Source organism: Chroicocephalus ridibundus, chromosome 3 (genome assembly GCF_963924245.1).
Source record: "Chroicocephalus ridibundus chromosome 3, bChrRid1.1, whole genome shotgun sequence".
In the NCBI taxonomy this organism is placed as follows: domain Eukaryota; kingdom Metazoa; phylum Chordata; class Aves; order Charadriiformes; family Laridae; genus Chroicocephalus; species Chroicocephalus ridibundus.
The window spans coordinates 95,636,441-95,651,857 of record NC_086286.1 but is presented as its reverse complement, the minus strand read 5'-3'; the positions used below and the strand labels follow the sequence as shown (position 1 = coordinate 95,651,857).

At 41.2% G+C, this 15,417-nt stretch overlaps 1 protein-coding gene across 50 annotated transcripts in view; it reads left to right on the top strand.

Moving 5' to 3' along the window:
- The window catches only part of RIMS1 (regulating synaptic membrane exocytosis 1), a 342,029-nt gene that overhangs the window by 322,967 nt on the left and 3,645 nt on the right, over positions 1–15,417 (top strand). For all 50 annotated transcript variants that reach the window (XM_063330221.1, XM_063330179.1, XM_063330171.1 and 47 more), the window contains 3 exons: positions 8,271–8,412; positions 11,874–11,986; positions 14,733–14,834. In XM_063330221.1, the coding sequence (XP_063186291.1) occupies positions 8,271–8,412; positions 11,874–11,986; positions 14,733–14,834 (357 nt within the window). The remainder of the gene's footprint in view (positions 1–8,270; positions 8,413–11,873; positions 11,987–14,732; positions 14,835–15,417) is intronic.

The window sequence follows — 15,417 nt, the reverse complement described above, 5'->3', positions numbered from 1 at the left end:
GGTTTATTCTACCCAGAAACAGCACGAGATATTTAAACAAAGGTGAAGGGGCTTTAGGTGCTGGCTGCTCGCTAAGGATTAGATCACAGCCGATGTTTGATTTTGCTTAAAGCAGAGGTAAGCCTGTATTCTCTGTGTGTTGCTGCGGTGAGCCTGTGTATTAGTGTCATTCAGCAGTGGGTGTTAGTCCGGGGTTATAACTTTGCAATGCTACAGTCACTAAGGAAAAAGCTGGGTGAGTGTGATCCGCCCTTGATCTGACACGCTGGAAATGATCTCTAAAGGCAGGTTAGTAACGGTTTTGAAGGGAAATGTAATCCCCACCTGGGAGGTGCTGGTAGTGGTAAAATAAAACCGGAAGGGCTTGCGAGTTGCAGCCTGAACGAAGCAAACTACAGAAAAGGTACAGAACATTCTGAACAATCAACAGGATGCTAATTGTTGTGCGAAAAAAGGAGAGGACTCTTTCTGAGGCTGTAATGTCTCCTGATTAGCATGCTGTGCCGTTAAATTAGGCTCGAGTTATTATTCAGAAACTTTTCACCTGTATAAAAAGGCACGTAACATCTTTTTCCTAGAAGACGCTTTGGCACCAGTGTTTTTGATAGTGTTTTAATTTACAGTTTTTATGGAAATGATTAAAGTAATTAGACTTTGAGTTGCCATTATGTACATCACATAGTTCTCAGAAAATTTTTTGAAGACGCTTAGCAATAGTAAGTATTTTATTAGCGATGTCTTATAAATTGTCTTATTGGTGATATCATCTTGTAAAACATTTTGTTTTAGTAATCATGCTGTTATTTTATGTTTTTAATAATAAATACTGAAGTATTTGTAATTGTGAAGACTCTTATTTAAAAAACACTCTCAAATTTACTAAAATTGTAACGGCTGCCTATAACCAAAAAAAAGACTTCACGCAGTTACTTAAACATGTTTAAATTCTTAAAGAAATGAAATGTTGGTTTAGTTTCTCTGAAGAATCTCTTCTACTTTCTTGTGCATTACAGTTTTGTTTTCCCCTCCTGTATTAACTGGCAGCTGTGTCCCAGCACCCTTTCAGTGGACAAATGTTATCTCTATACCATATGCCCGTTCTCTTCTAAGGGTTGGCCGGTAATAAATCATGTTGTAATATAACACTGTGTTTTGCTGTAAAAATGTTACTTTTGAAGTGCAAACAGCTCTTCTGAGCTGCTTCTTTCATTCCATCTCGCTTTCTCCTCCAGTCTAACAAAGCCAAGTGTATATGAGAAAATGAGTGCTTGAAATTTTATAAACTGTTTATATAGTAAATAATTTGTTGGAAGGATGACTTTGTTGTGTTACTAATTGAATTTCACTGAAATAGGCTCTAAGTGTTGAAGAACTAGGCATGTATACCTATTATCAGTGTCATTGGCATATTCTGGTTTTATATAGCTCTTTGCATATCTGTGAACAAGGTAATTAAGATGCTGTTATTTCTGTATGTTTATAAAGAGTGTTTAGTGCAATCCCAGCAGTAAAAACTCGTTACCATATATCATCACTGATTGCCTCATTTTTGGCTGACAGACAGTGGCTCATTTCACTTCATTGCAAGTTATGTGGACAAAACTTTTAATGTAAAAAACGACGGACAAAAAAATACTAGTGATTTCAGAAGCTGTAACTGAACTTCTTCTGACCAGATACCCTTGTTTTTCCTTAAGATACAAACGTCCTGGTTAGATAAAGATTTTCTTCCCTGACATGGGAAAATTATATGTAGCAGGATAATCATACAAAAACACATGCTTAGTTTTATGTTTTGGTGGGGTTTTTTCAGTAAATATGCCTAAGACCATCTTTTCTTAAGGAGATAAGATTTGTAAAAGGAGTTGCTCAAAGTTTTGAGGGTATTGTCGGGTAGTAAATAGTGGCCTGATTTTCAAGTTCTTATTTACTTTTGGTTTGAGCATGGACCTTAAGCAGTTCTTGTCATTTGTTCTCAAAGTACTACTTCAGCTTCGCAGAAGTCAGTAAGAGCTGTTGGATAAGTAAAGTTACTTTCCTTCGACATCTGAGTGCAAACTGTTGAGAGTCTGAGTTTGCAAGTTTGCTTTTCAATGAATAACAGTCAAAAGCTGAGATTTTGCAGTGCACCGGCGAAAATGCCATCAGAGCATTAATACAACTGTTAACAGCATTTCAGTGATGTCTCCTTCTGTTAGGACTGGTGCTTTCTTTTCCTTTGTCTCTATATATGTAAGAAAAAAAATACTGTGTGTATTAAAAGACTAATTGCACTATCTGTTTTGTATTATCTGAAAATATTTATTGGGAGTGAAACTGGTTTGCCAGCTGAATGTGTGAATTTATAAGTAGAGTTATGAGATACAGTTTTTTCCAAATTCCTGCAAAAAAAATACACCTTGATAAATTATCCCAGCTGAAAAGGGGATTGTTCTTTCTAGAAGGATTTTTTTTTATTTATTTATAGTAGTATAAATGTTGTTTGTGGATTTGTTTTAATAAACAGAAATGGGAAAAAAGTACATTATGATATTTGGATTTTAAACATTGGGATCTAACACCACTGAAAATAAATAGCATTCTCCTTTATTTGAATATATTGTGTGATAGTTGTAGGAAACATTCAAAAGACCATTACTGCAATATTTCAGATATCTTTTTATAAACAGCATTATATATTCAGGAGAGTACAGCAGAATACACAGAATGGAAAACACAGTGGCATATTGCAGGATATAAAGTCTAGGAAACATCTGTATTTAAATGTCCTATTTTTTACTATTTATCTTCCGTCTATAGTCACCATGCACTTTCATCTTTGAGATCAATCTGCTGCTGAGTTCAACAGAAAGATGTACACATGCAGGAGAACAAATGCCGCTTGAATAATTTCTTCTCATCTTTCTCTGTTTTAGGACTATAAGCCGAGGGGCACTTTGTCAATTCACGTGTAAATATATTGTGTTGTTTTTTAAGAGTGCTACATGCAGAGTGAGTGGGATGCTGCAGAACTTGTAACTCAGCAGGTCTCCAAGCAGCCAGATTTGAGGTTGTAAAAACCGGTAACACATCAGAAAGGACCAGAAGGAAATGTGCCCCTTGGCTTTTCTTTTTATAGTTCTTTGAATTGAGGATGACCCTTACTGTTCGAGCTGGCATAATCTTGTTGGTGTCTCGCACAGGCAGTGTGCAAACCAGCAATATGGCCACAGGCCTGCCAGGTTTCAGTCAGAGATGGCTTGGAGCTGTTAGTACTTTTAGGCTTTCTTCGAATACGTGAGCATGCTTGACACCGTGAATAATTTGCCCTTGAGTCATGGGATGACACTGAGTATTAGTACCCTTATTATCTCTTTCATTAGTGGATTTAGCAGAGGTGTACGCTGTGTTCTCTGGAGCGTTCTTTTGAACCAGTTTTCCACACCACATACCCAGGTGCTGCATGTGTGTAAATTTGCTTCTTTTTTTTTTTGGTGCTAACCAACTAGTTGCCCTCAGGTGTGGTTCTGGACAATGCTGGCTCAAGGCACCTCTCCCTGCAGGCAGTACATAGAAGACCATGTCAGGATTGTCATCTTCTGCCCTACAGAGGTCTCTAACACTGGCCTAGTGACTAAGTCACCAAGCTTATGTTCTTGCATATTCTTGTGTGTCTCCTGGCCTCATCCCATGGCATGTAATACGCACCGTGGCATCACAGGATAAAAACTTTACTCCAGTAGGCTGTGGCAGAGCCCCTTACGTTATTTCAGATTTACTATACTGAAAAAAGAGCAAAATGTAGTAATTTGCTCCGGGCACAACGTGGAGCCCAAAGGAAGAGCCAGGCCAACGGGCATGCCGTGTGCAGTCGTGCCTTTGCTAAGGGCAGTCACGGATACAAGCCATTTTGGGGCATTTGTCCTGACATTGTCCTCTCTGAGTTGGATGCCTTTAGTAACATAAAGCTAGCCTTGAGGTATCTCTCGTAGGCACCTTAATTCTATAGTTACTATCACTGACCCTTTCTCGCTAATACAGTTCTGTTGTCAATAGTGTTTTGCTCCTGGCTGCTATACTTGGAGGTAATTAGGAAGTACAGAAATTGGGGACGCATCAATTGCATTGATATTTTGTGCAAATGGGAGCGCATACACTACCAAGCTTTGTTTTTGCTCTTCATCATTACTTAGATCAGGATCTCCGTTAATTTACTTTTGCCTGAGAAAACCAAAAACGGGGACCAGTTTCTTGTCAGACCAAAAAGGAACCACTATGGGCTGTATTTATAAGAGGTAGACTGAAATAGCACATCGCACGCGCTCAGGGGTGTGTTGCAGCAGGGGTGCTACAACAAGGCTGTTGATGAATTGCAGAATGCTTACAAGCTGCGTACCTTTTGTAGCTACAGATGGCTGCTTTACCATCCTTTTGCATCAGTTATTAAATCTGCAAAAATGTGCATCGCAGTTGCTCTGTAATAGGTTTTTTTCTCTAGCTTGTACCTGTTAAACTATGCGTTCAGAAGCAATTTATGCACATCAGTCTGCATTTCTGCACGCAGAAAGCCTTGCACCATTGACACAGCAGACAGAAGCATACAGACCATTTTGGAGTAAATTTTGCCCCTAAATGGTATTCAGTGTAGAGACAGTTTATCTTTGGTCTGCACGATGAATATAGTGTCATTTACACAGTGCAGGCAAATAACTGTAACATATTATAAAATTTAGTTGTGCGGGTTAAACTAATAAAAATCAGGACCAAGCATTCTCCAATAGATATCCAGACAAGAGTAGAAAAATCTTCTCGATATGTCATAGCATAGATATTGAACTTAAATATTTTATTAACTCGTACTGTTCATATAAAGACAGCGTTCCAAAGATATATGCAGAACTGCTAGATTAACAGTAATACAAGATGAAAATGAAAGTTTTAAAAAAATCCAAGCATTATCAAGAGCAGGAGAAACACTGGTAATCGTTCAGATCCTGTATTTCATTGTGCAGTCAAGGCAGGACTGGAAGTTGTATCCCAGAATGACTTCACGTTTCCTGGGCGCCTCTAGAAATAACAGCAGTTCCCACCTCAGCTGTATGCTCACCACCTCCCTCCCGTGCAGAACAGGTTCTGCTGAGAAGTTTGCAGGAGTACATCAACAAGACAAACTGTTCTCGTTACTTTTTGTGCTATAAGTGGACAAAAAAAATATGATACGCATAACTGACCAAGGTTAAAACTTCCAAAACCTGTGCAACGTGTGTTTCAGTTCTTACTCATATGGGCAAAAGCAATTCCCTTTATGCCATAGAACTCTTGATGTATTTTACCATTCTGTTTTGGGTTACTTTTATGTTACATTTCTACGTGTACCGCAGAATATTAAGACTGAGGTTATAACATGAAATATGCAGAAGGACTCTAGTTTTCCCAGGAAACAGTATGGATATTAGTAGCAGTTACAAGAGGAGGCAGAAGAATTTTTTTTACTCTTCAACCTGAAAAAAAATGTTGACGGGAAAAAATAGAAGTGGAATCCAGCACAGTAAGAGAGAGAGCAGTGACTTGGAAAGTATTCTGAAAAAGCCAATCTGGTATTTGCAGCACAGCGAGACAAGGCTGTGGACTTGCTTATGGCTGTGCACAAGGATTCCGACTTCATGGTCTGTGCATTTAAAGTCTGTGGAGCAAAGAAGTGTGTTCAAGCAGTGACATGGATGTTATCCGTGATAATATAAAATTACTCTTTCAAAAAAACCCACATGCTATTTTCAATCTCTACTGTGTCTCAAAGCTAAAATACTCATTTCTGTAATTTAGTCAACGGATATTTTTTACAGGGATTATTTTTATGAATATGATCTTCCTTATGCTTTCCCAACAGCCTGGCTCTACTCTCTGAGTTTCAGCATCCACCACACCCACCGTGTTGTCCAAGTGGTCCAGAGCACCATCTCTTTCCCAATTTGTGCCCAGGTCATGATGATCTTGTAGCTACATTTAACATCTCATCATTCGCATTTCCTGAGCTGTGAATACTCACGGGAAACCCTACTCAGCTGCCCACATTTCAGACTCTACCATATTATGTCCTTCCAGTCATGCTGCCTGATCCAGATGGCTCCAGAAAAGAAGTCAGGGGGTAAATCACATCATCTCACCCGCTTTTTGGGAGCAGATGGAAACAGAGGCACTTTCAGACAGGTCCCAGCAAGAAAGAGAGGCACAAAACAACATGGGTGGCAAATGTAGCTACTAAAAATGAGAGAATCCTGCTTTGCATAGAGCTCTGCATGTGAGTTATACTTCCTAGGCTGCCTTTTGATTCATTTTGGATGCTCAGCTTACCTTTCAGCGTTGATATGCTGGACACACCATCTATTTTTAAAGCTCAGGTCCAAAATGTAGCATTTGTTTTGTACATACGGAGTCACTGAAGTTCCAGCAAATACCTTCCACAGCCACCTGCACTGTGGAGCCTGCTCTGCCTGGTGTACCTTGTCTCGCCTGCTCTACCTCACGTTTAGTAGCACTGAATGAGGCGGTTTCAGCTGACCAAGGACCAGGAATTTGGATGAGCTGCACTGGCCCACAGCAAAACCTCGGAGCTGTTGGCCTCAGGAGGGAGTTAGAGGATGTGTGGAAGTAGCTGATTTCTTCCACTCGGAGGCATTTGTTTCTCTGCTCCTGGGTGGCCACAGATAAACAACCGCTGGTCCAGAAGGCTTAAGAGCAAAACTACAGCCCCTTTTGCTGTGGCGTTGTCTCTTCTTAGCCCAATATACGAATTATTTCTTCTTCTCTTTGGCCATGTTTGCTGTCTCTCTGCTAACTCGAGAGAGGTTACTGTGATAACTCAGGGGGAGGGGGAGCTTCTCTCTCCTGTGTGACTTCTCCCTGCCCTCCACCAGCTCTGCAGGCACAAAGAGCAAGGACCAGCTCTTCTCCACAGCACGTTTAATCACCCAAAGCAAGGGGCAGGACATGCAGGGGCTACCAAGGCCATAACTTGCATGTGAAGAGAGATCAAGATCTGCCTGCTTCAAACATCAGTGATGTCCACGTGAAACAGGAAAAGTGCAGATTTTTTTGGAGCAATTCAGTCTCTACAGCAGGGGGAGGTGGAAGAAATATTTACTTTTTCAGATGCTTCCCTGAGCAGACTGCGAAAAGGAAGCAGAGACGTCGCAGACAGTGAATGAAGGGGCACTGAAAGGAAGGGGCAAACGCAGGAGAATGGTTTTTCGCATGCACTTCTGTGAAACTTCTTCAGATCTACTACTTCCTGAGAGAAACTAATGTTACCCATCGAATGACAGGCTGAACGAAATGAAAACGAACAGGACACCGAGTTTGAAGTCAACACACACTATTACATCGCATAGAGACTTTGGTGGACTTATTTCAATTAAAGGTCTTTGAGAACGAGTATCGTCATTTAGAAGCATAATTTCTGCCACGTGACAGCAGAATTCATTGTAGATCAGCCCTCAGAACCACCCCTGTAAAGGCCTGGCGGCTCTCCTTGCTCAAGGGTAACACGAAGCCTTCCAGGTGGAACTCAAATTGCATTTTAAAGAATGTGTGATGGACGCTTTTCCAAACGGATCAAGTCTTCAAACAATTTCACAGGGTTTGCATTGCTCTGTAGCGTTCAGTTGCAAGCCTAGACTCTGTGGAGTCCGTCTTCTTCCACGCGGATTCTCCAAAGAGTTTATTTTACTTGGGAAATGCTGAGATCAGAAGTTGTGTAAAGTTCATTGTTTACTTTGAAGAATTTCTGTGGTGAAACTAAGAAAACTGTGGTGTTTGCTGGGTCAAAACACTTTATTATATTTTTGATACTATGTATTTTAGTACTTAACATTTTTCTGTTGAATTCATGAAGCGTTTTCCCCCCTCTTTTTCTTTTTTTTCTGTGCCAGTTGTAACTTCTTTTGTAGCCACCCAACCTAACTGACAGGGTGGCTCGAGACACCTTACCGTGCGTGTGGTCAGCAGACACTGTCACAGTCATCCTGTCTACATTCCAACTGTATAAAGGTTATTAATAAGACACCTAATTTCTAACAGTTTGCCCTAACAAGGATCTTCAGGTTTCAGCCCTTTTAAAGAGAAGCCACCACCAGTTTGCAAATGAAAAAGAGAGGCTACTTCTTCAATCAGAATTTTTTGTATTATTAAATAGGAATGCTCAAGTCCGATGACTGTTCCCGGGAGGAAAACTCAAGGAAAGGCTTTGCTCTAAGCTGTCATTCTAACTATTGCTTCTTTTTCTCTGCTTTCAGAGGCTGGCAACAAGAAGCTAAAGAGCACGATACAGAGAAGCACAGAGACAGGGATGGCAGCAGAGATGAGAAGTCGTATGGTTCGACAGCCAAGTCGTGAATCCACTGATGGCAGCATAAATAGTTATAGCTCCGAGGGCAAGTAAGTGGCATTAAAAATATCAGTAATGTAGGAGAAGTTTCTCATCTTTGTAAGAAAACTTGGGATGTGAACAGAGGTCCCAGCTCCGGCTGAACGGGATAGCTCTGTGTACAGATTCTTCTTGAAACGTTTGCAAAACTGAATGATTTTAGGCACTTAACACAAATTTATTGAAAACTGAGAGTAGACTTCTTAGGGATTCACATTTTCCATGTCATCCAGTGAGGCATTTTGTTCATCAAAAGACAACTAAATTCAGAGCGCATTATTCAAAACAAAACATAGGCGTACTTTTTCTGTGAGTTATGTTTGGATTAACTCAGAGTTAAACTTCAGATGTTGTATGTAAATCCCTGTGATATGGAACTCTGTTCAGTAATACTGTACACAAAGAGAGTTTAGTTTGGAGCCGGCCCAAGTCTCTTATTGAGAATCGTAAACCGTAATTCGTAAACCAGCTGCCCCACCAGCTGAAATCAGGCAGACAAGTGTGGGGAACGGGGCAGCTGCTTTCATTCACTGCCGAGTGACTCAGTGTGTAGGAAAGGAGAACAAAGGCACATCTGATACAAAAGCGTGCATGAACACTCCAGCCTCCTCCCAGCTCTCGGTGGGACTCTACCGCCTGTGCCAAGGCACAGTGGTCACTAGGGAGTTCTTAGAAGGTGCCTCCCCACAAAAGGGGAAAATGGGTGTAGACAAATCTGCCCTGTAGACCTGGAAAAAAAAAGAGAGATTGGGACTTCTTTGTCTTCATCTTTTTATATGCTTACCTTGTTACCACAATTCTGATCTAGTTAAAGATGTCCCTGCTTACTGCAGGGGGGTTGGACTAAGATGCCCTTTGAAGGTCCCTTCCAACCCAACACATTCTATGATTCTATGAATTGTTACTGCACATTGTACAAGGCACGAAGAGGCAGGGGCAGCCATGGTGGTGGCGAGGAGCTGTGAAAAGGTGCCCTTTCTCCATCATCAGATGATCTTGCCACCCTCATTTTTTTACAACGAGGGTGGTGAGACACTGGAACAGGTTGCCCAGAGAAGATGACCAATAAAACAGTTTTCTACTGTTTAATCACTTCCCCCACGTGCATCACTGGGTTATTTGTAGAACATCAGTTGGACACAACTGCAAAGTGGAGGGAAAGCCACACAATTGCATCAGATAATCAGAGGTACATGCACAGCTGATCCTAAAATCCTCTCCCTCTCTCCCTCCTCCTTCTGGGCCTTTTTTGAACATTTGAAATGTCACCTTTAATTTCAGATGTCACTGCTAGTGCGAGCATGAAACATTTTTTGATAGCACCTTGTATTCAGAATAGCGAAGCTGTTTGCTAGATTCTTCCTGTCTCTTGTAGAATCATAGAATCATTTAGGTTGGAAAACGTCTTTGAGATCATCACTTCTGTGAGATTCCCATCAAAATCAGTGAGAGCCTGACTTTGGTTGCTGGAGTAGTATTTTGTCTGCAGTTTGGTCTTGACATTACTGTAGGCGGGTAACGATGACAATTAGGAAATACATATTAAGTTTGCACAGGCTACTTTTCCTTTCTTGTGTGTATGCACATTATAATACTGACTTACTTCCAGTGTCATATAGTTTATTGACAGTATCATGCCTCATCCTGCATTTCATAAGACCAATCAGATGTGTAGCTCAGCTGAGAAGGCAGATTCCTACAGGAGGTACCCCAGGTATCACGCTATGTTTTTCAGCTTGACCTGTAACTGGAGTTTAATGAATTAGAATTAAGGCACAGTAAGGTGAATGCGTACTTCACAACCTCCATTATTATGTGTATAGCTAGAGGTGTCTGAAAAGTGAGAAAGCTCTCACGTGGACATTTTCAATGTTGTTAGTCATTCCGTAGCAAAATGTAACATGTTTTGGGGAAAAAGGCCAAAGAAACGAGCAAGAAACTTTTCATAGCAGGGGCAAGAGTGAACAGGTAGAAAACAGGTAGAACTGGGGAGAAAAGCAGATTGTGTGTCTTGTCAGGAAGGGTGGGATTGAAGCTGCATCTTGAGGTTAGGTGAGTGCTGTTACTGGTGGGCTGTTGGTTGAACTGGAGACCTTGAGGTTCTTTTCCTCTTCCATCTAAAGAAACCTTCTTAAAAAAAAGAGTTCTTAAAACTAAACTTCTGTGAAAAGCTTACCTTTTGGCAAATCGGAGTTTTCTGATGTAAAGCACTGTGCTGATATTTTCTGGCCAGCTTCAGTTACGGGCAGCCTATAGGTTTATGCAGGCTTAGTAAGAGCAGTTAGTCTTGAAGAGAGGAACAGACTTTCACTGTCCAGCTAACTGGGGTTTGCAAAGAGTTTTCAGTGTGAACTGAACGACTGGAGCACATAAGCCTGATCTGTGGAAATCAAAGCTTTTTACAGTAGATATTTTTCTTAGGAAGTTTTGTTATTATTTTCTCCAGTCTAATAGGGAATTTCCTTTGAGGGAGAAGCAGATAAAAAGTGGTGGATGTCCTGCTGGGTAAGATGCTATCTAGACTTGGTTCAAAGTCTGTTCTTCTGCTCCTCATAATTGTGATGAGGAAGTCAAAGCTGAGTCTCCCCACCATGGGTCATTCTTTCTCTCTCTTTTTGTCTCTTTTGTTATTGTTTGGAGACTGTATATCTATTAAAAAGAAAGTGGAGATTCTGGAATACAAAAAAGCAGCTTGGAAAAGCACATAACATAGAATCATAGAATAGTTTGGGTTGGAAGGGACCTTTAAAGGTCACCTAGTCCAACCCCCTGCCATGGGCAGGGACATCTTCAACTAGCTCAGGTCGCTCAGAGCCCCGTCCAACCTGACCTTGAATGTTTCCATATACTCTGTGCCAATGTATTACAGTTCTGTTTGTGTCCTGAAAGAGGGGTGGGTACCAACTGTACATCCAGATGTGGCTACCAGAATATTTTGTCTAGGAAGTGGCATTAGGTTTAGCTCTAATCAGCACTAGTACTACCCGCCAGTTTACTGCTTCGTTAAACAGCTGCAGCAATCAGATTAATTGAGTGTATACATCTGGTTTCCCTGTTTGCTCTAACCAATGCGGATGGGGTTTGGATGTATGTACAGATATAAAACAGGATTACAAGGTAAATCAAGCATTCAAGAATGAAGAATGGTAGACTATTAAATTTCATGAGGCTTTTTATATTTTCTCATACAAGGTCACTCATAGTTTATTCACCGCCAGCTCTTCACTGCTCCTGGATAACTTGTTAGCAAGAACTGGTTTGTTCTATGGACTACTTTGGGTCCACGTGCAGAATTTCACTACGCTTCTTTGGGGTCTGTGGGAGACAGCTCATTCCTGATGCTGCACAACAATTTGTGGTTGCACGTCCTGAGCTGCTTGCCTTGGATCAGTAGTACTTTTGGGGTTAAATACTGTAGGACAATAGAAATTAATCGTGTTCTTACGCTTAACCGGCTTTTATTTTCCTTCAGCTTAATATTTCCTGGAGTACGGCTGGGCGCTGACAGTCAATTTAGTGATTTCCTCGATGGACTTGGACCCGCACAGTTAGTAGGCCGACAAACGCTAGCAACGCCTGCCATGGGTAAGAATAGTATGTTCTTCTCTGTTAAATGAATAATAAGTCAACTAACTAACGCACACACGGCCAGACTACAGCACCAAGAAGACTTTTACAAAGTGGCTTCCTTCACTGTAAACATGAAGGTCCTATATGCAGTTGCTGGTATTCCTAGCGTGCTAGCATCCAAAATGGGGTGAGTAATGGTATTTGCTCTGTATGTGAGGTGTCTGCTAACCTCATTTGCAATTTGAAGATATTACTCAAAATTACGGTGGCTCTTTAATTGTAGTTCACTGCAAAATCTCAGCTGTTCAGAGTTTACATTTCCTTGCCACAAATTATATTGGAGGTGACGGACAGTTTCTGGCCAAACTGTGCTCTTGTTCAAGTTTAGTTCATCTCACTCCAGAATGTGAAACTTCTGCCCACGTTTGCAATACTCAATAATCAGTTGCTGATAAAGCCAGTGTTTGTCACGGAAGAGATAAAATCCTTTTCTACAGCAGCTGCCTGGGGCTATCTGTGATCTTCTCTCTGTTCCCAACCAGTCTGGTTTTCCCTGTAGTAGCATTAGCCGTGCCTGGGTTATGAGTAGGGTATCAGTGTATGAGGTATGCAACGGTGCAGGACCGCGCAAGTATCTTGGGAAAGGTTTGAAGGGGTTTTTTTTGGTTATGTGTGAGCAATTCTTAGACACCCTTTAGGATGCTAAGTGAGGAGTCCTTGATCCGCTACTCTTTAACCATACTTTTCCTGCTGGAAATTATAAATGGCCAATGCTTCAGTACAGGGGTCTTGGGAGAATCAGCTCTGGGAAGGGCTAATGAGCTGCTTCTGAAAAAGGAGAGAAACAGAAAGAAAAATCGCAGAAGAGAGTGTTCCCAATCATGAGCAGGAGCAGACAGAAACTTTCTTGAGAATCCTGTGAGTACCCCCTAGGGCAAGGGTTGCTCTTTAAGTCCAAACGACTGCTGCTAATGCTTTGATAAGCACCGAACTTGTTAAATTCATACTTTTTATTATTATTTTGAAAGAGAAGGTATTCTGTGAGATGATTTGCCCAATAAAAATCTAAGTGGCTCTATCGGTATGAATACAAGGGTCTACATTTCTTCCGTCTCTTTATTTTAGTCTTGTTTTCTGACTAAATATTTTTCTGCAGATTACTTGAGTAATACGTTTATATTCACTCCTTAGAACTGCTTTATTTACTAAAGGCTCAAGTTTTGGCTTTATTGCTAAAGGCGTTATTTACTGCTTTATTTACTAAAGGCTCAAGATTTTCAATTTTCAGAAGACCTTCCATGTGGTATCCTTTCACTAGTGACGATTTGAAAATCTTTGTATTACCGCTCCCCCTTCTGGTTCCCTGTCGCATGTTTTATTTTGGATATGCGATACGGAGACGTGCTCTTAAAAAGGCTTGTTGGAATTTTCCTGTGAGGTCTGTTTATTCAAGCAAAGTTTGATTGATAAAAAAAAATCTTCCCTGCTGCTCTGTCATACCTCAAGTACCGAGGTATAAACACTGCTTTAATATACTGTTAGACAAGCATGTGAAAAATCTCATGCCCAGTTAATTTCAAAATGCTGCCTTTCTAAATCCAGACCCCAAATTCTATAGTTTAGGACTATCTGTTTGTGAGAGTGTTTTTTTTAGACAATCAGAGTTTACATGTCAAATATATAAATACTCAGGTGTTTCATGGATATATGTATGGTTCATTGATTTGTGCAGGTATCACGTAGCTGCCCATGTCGTATTATGCATTTTTTATTCTAAGAAGTGGCCTGTTAGATTTCTACCCAGCTGATTCCATGATATATGAAACCATAAAGATCTAAAACTTGGAGCAGCAGCTTCCTTTGCATTTCATTGATCTGGATCAGAATGGTGCTTGGTCTCGGACTAAGCCGTTTCCTTTTCCCGCAGGAAATGTCATTTGTCAGAACTCAGGCAGGGAAACGAGTTTGACTCTTTAAGTAGCAAAAGCAGCTTCTTATTTTAACATCTTGGATCATTTTCTTCACACCAAAAATGGGTGTGGAATATTGATAACAATGAGAAAATTGCCACCCCTGTACTCGTTGGAGACTTTTGCAGAAAAAAAAAATACCTCTTTTGAGCTCCTGGAGGGCAGGGCATCGTTCTCTGAAGCTGTGCTATGGCTGTGGCCTCGTCTGGCTGGTGCCTCTGCCTTATGCTGGGGATCCACTCAGGAAATTGTAGTTACAGAAGAAGGTTTCAACGTTAGCTTCTACCAGCAGTTCTCCTTCCTGCTACGTCAGACAAGGAGCCTTTGCACTGCCAGCTCTTGTGTCTCGGCTTGGAGGCAGAAACTTCCAGCCGAGGGGATTTCTGAGTGTGAGTTGGTGTTTTAGGCTCACAGAGTGTGGGACCGTGTCAGTGATGGGCACACTGGGGCAACAGTCCGCGGTAGGAGGTCTTTAAATAATTCAGTAGTGCAAAATTAAAGGTGTGGTGGTTATACCATAGTGTTGCTGTAAATTTGTCTGCTTCCGTGGACCTGAAACACTGAGCTCTGACATAAACCGTACACCAAGAGAGGGCACCACGCTCCCTAAGTATATGTCTTTTAGCCCTGGTTCAAGGATGGAGAAACTAAAGGGATCAGGAAGAGAGGTGACAAGCACACGAATGCAGCAGACTAGTAGCAAACTAATCTTTCTGTTTCTCACTCTTGTACCCTCTCTCCCGGGCCATACTGCTTCTCTGAAGTGTGGGCTTCTTTCTTCTCCCTCTCAGGTGACATCCAGATTGGAATGGTGGATAAAAAGGGCCAGTTAGAAGTAGAAGTCATTAGAGCCCGGGGCCTCACACAAAAACCTGGCTCCAAATCTACCCCAGGTAAGAAAAAAAATAGACAATGTAAGAACAGAAAACAAGAATATGAAATATGCTGGTGGGGATCAGAGACTTTTTGAGTTCGTCATTAGCTGTCACTTCATTTGCATTTGTTTGGTTTGCTTTCCAACAAGGAATGCGTGCGTGGATATATCCTCGCTACCAGTGTCCACTTCTTACCACCTTGCACCTGCCAGTCGCGTGCCACCTTTCAAGGAATGATTTTCAGCAACTCAGCATCCCGTTCTGGGAGGAACATTTGCAGAATAATTTCTGTGTATCTTAGGCAAGTCTTACATCTCAGAGGGGCTTTGTCAATGTAGATGAAGTCCTTTGCATTTGTTCCACGTGAAAACAAGAGATGGAGAACAGATGAAAGTGCTTTGAACAAACAGCTTAGCACCACGACGCCCCGCATGCCAGGATCTTCCATATGCAACAATGCTTCAAGAAGACAGCAGGTTATGCTAGCACCAGTGTCCTTAATTTGTATAATGAATGAGATTTAGTACTGTATCATTTTATAAGGAATTTTTTTGAAGTTCTAGTTATTTAAAGAAATCTTTATTAGAGGAGATCCATAATC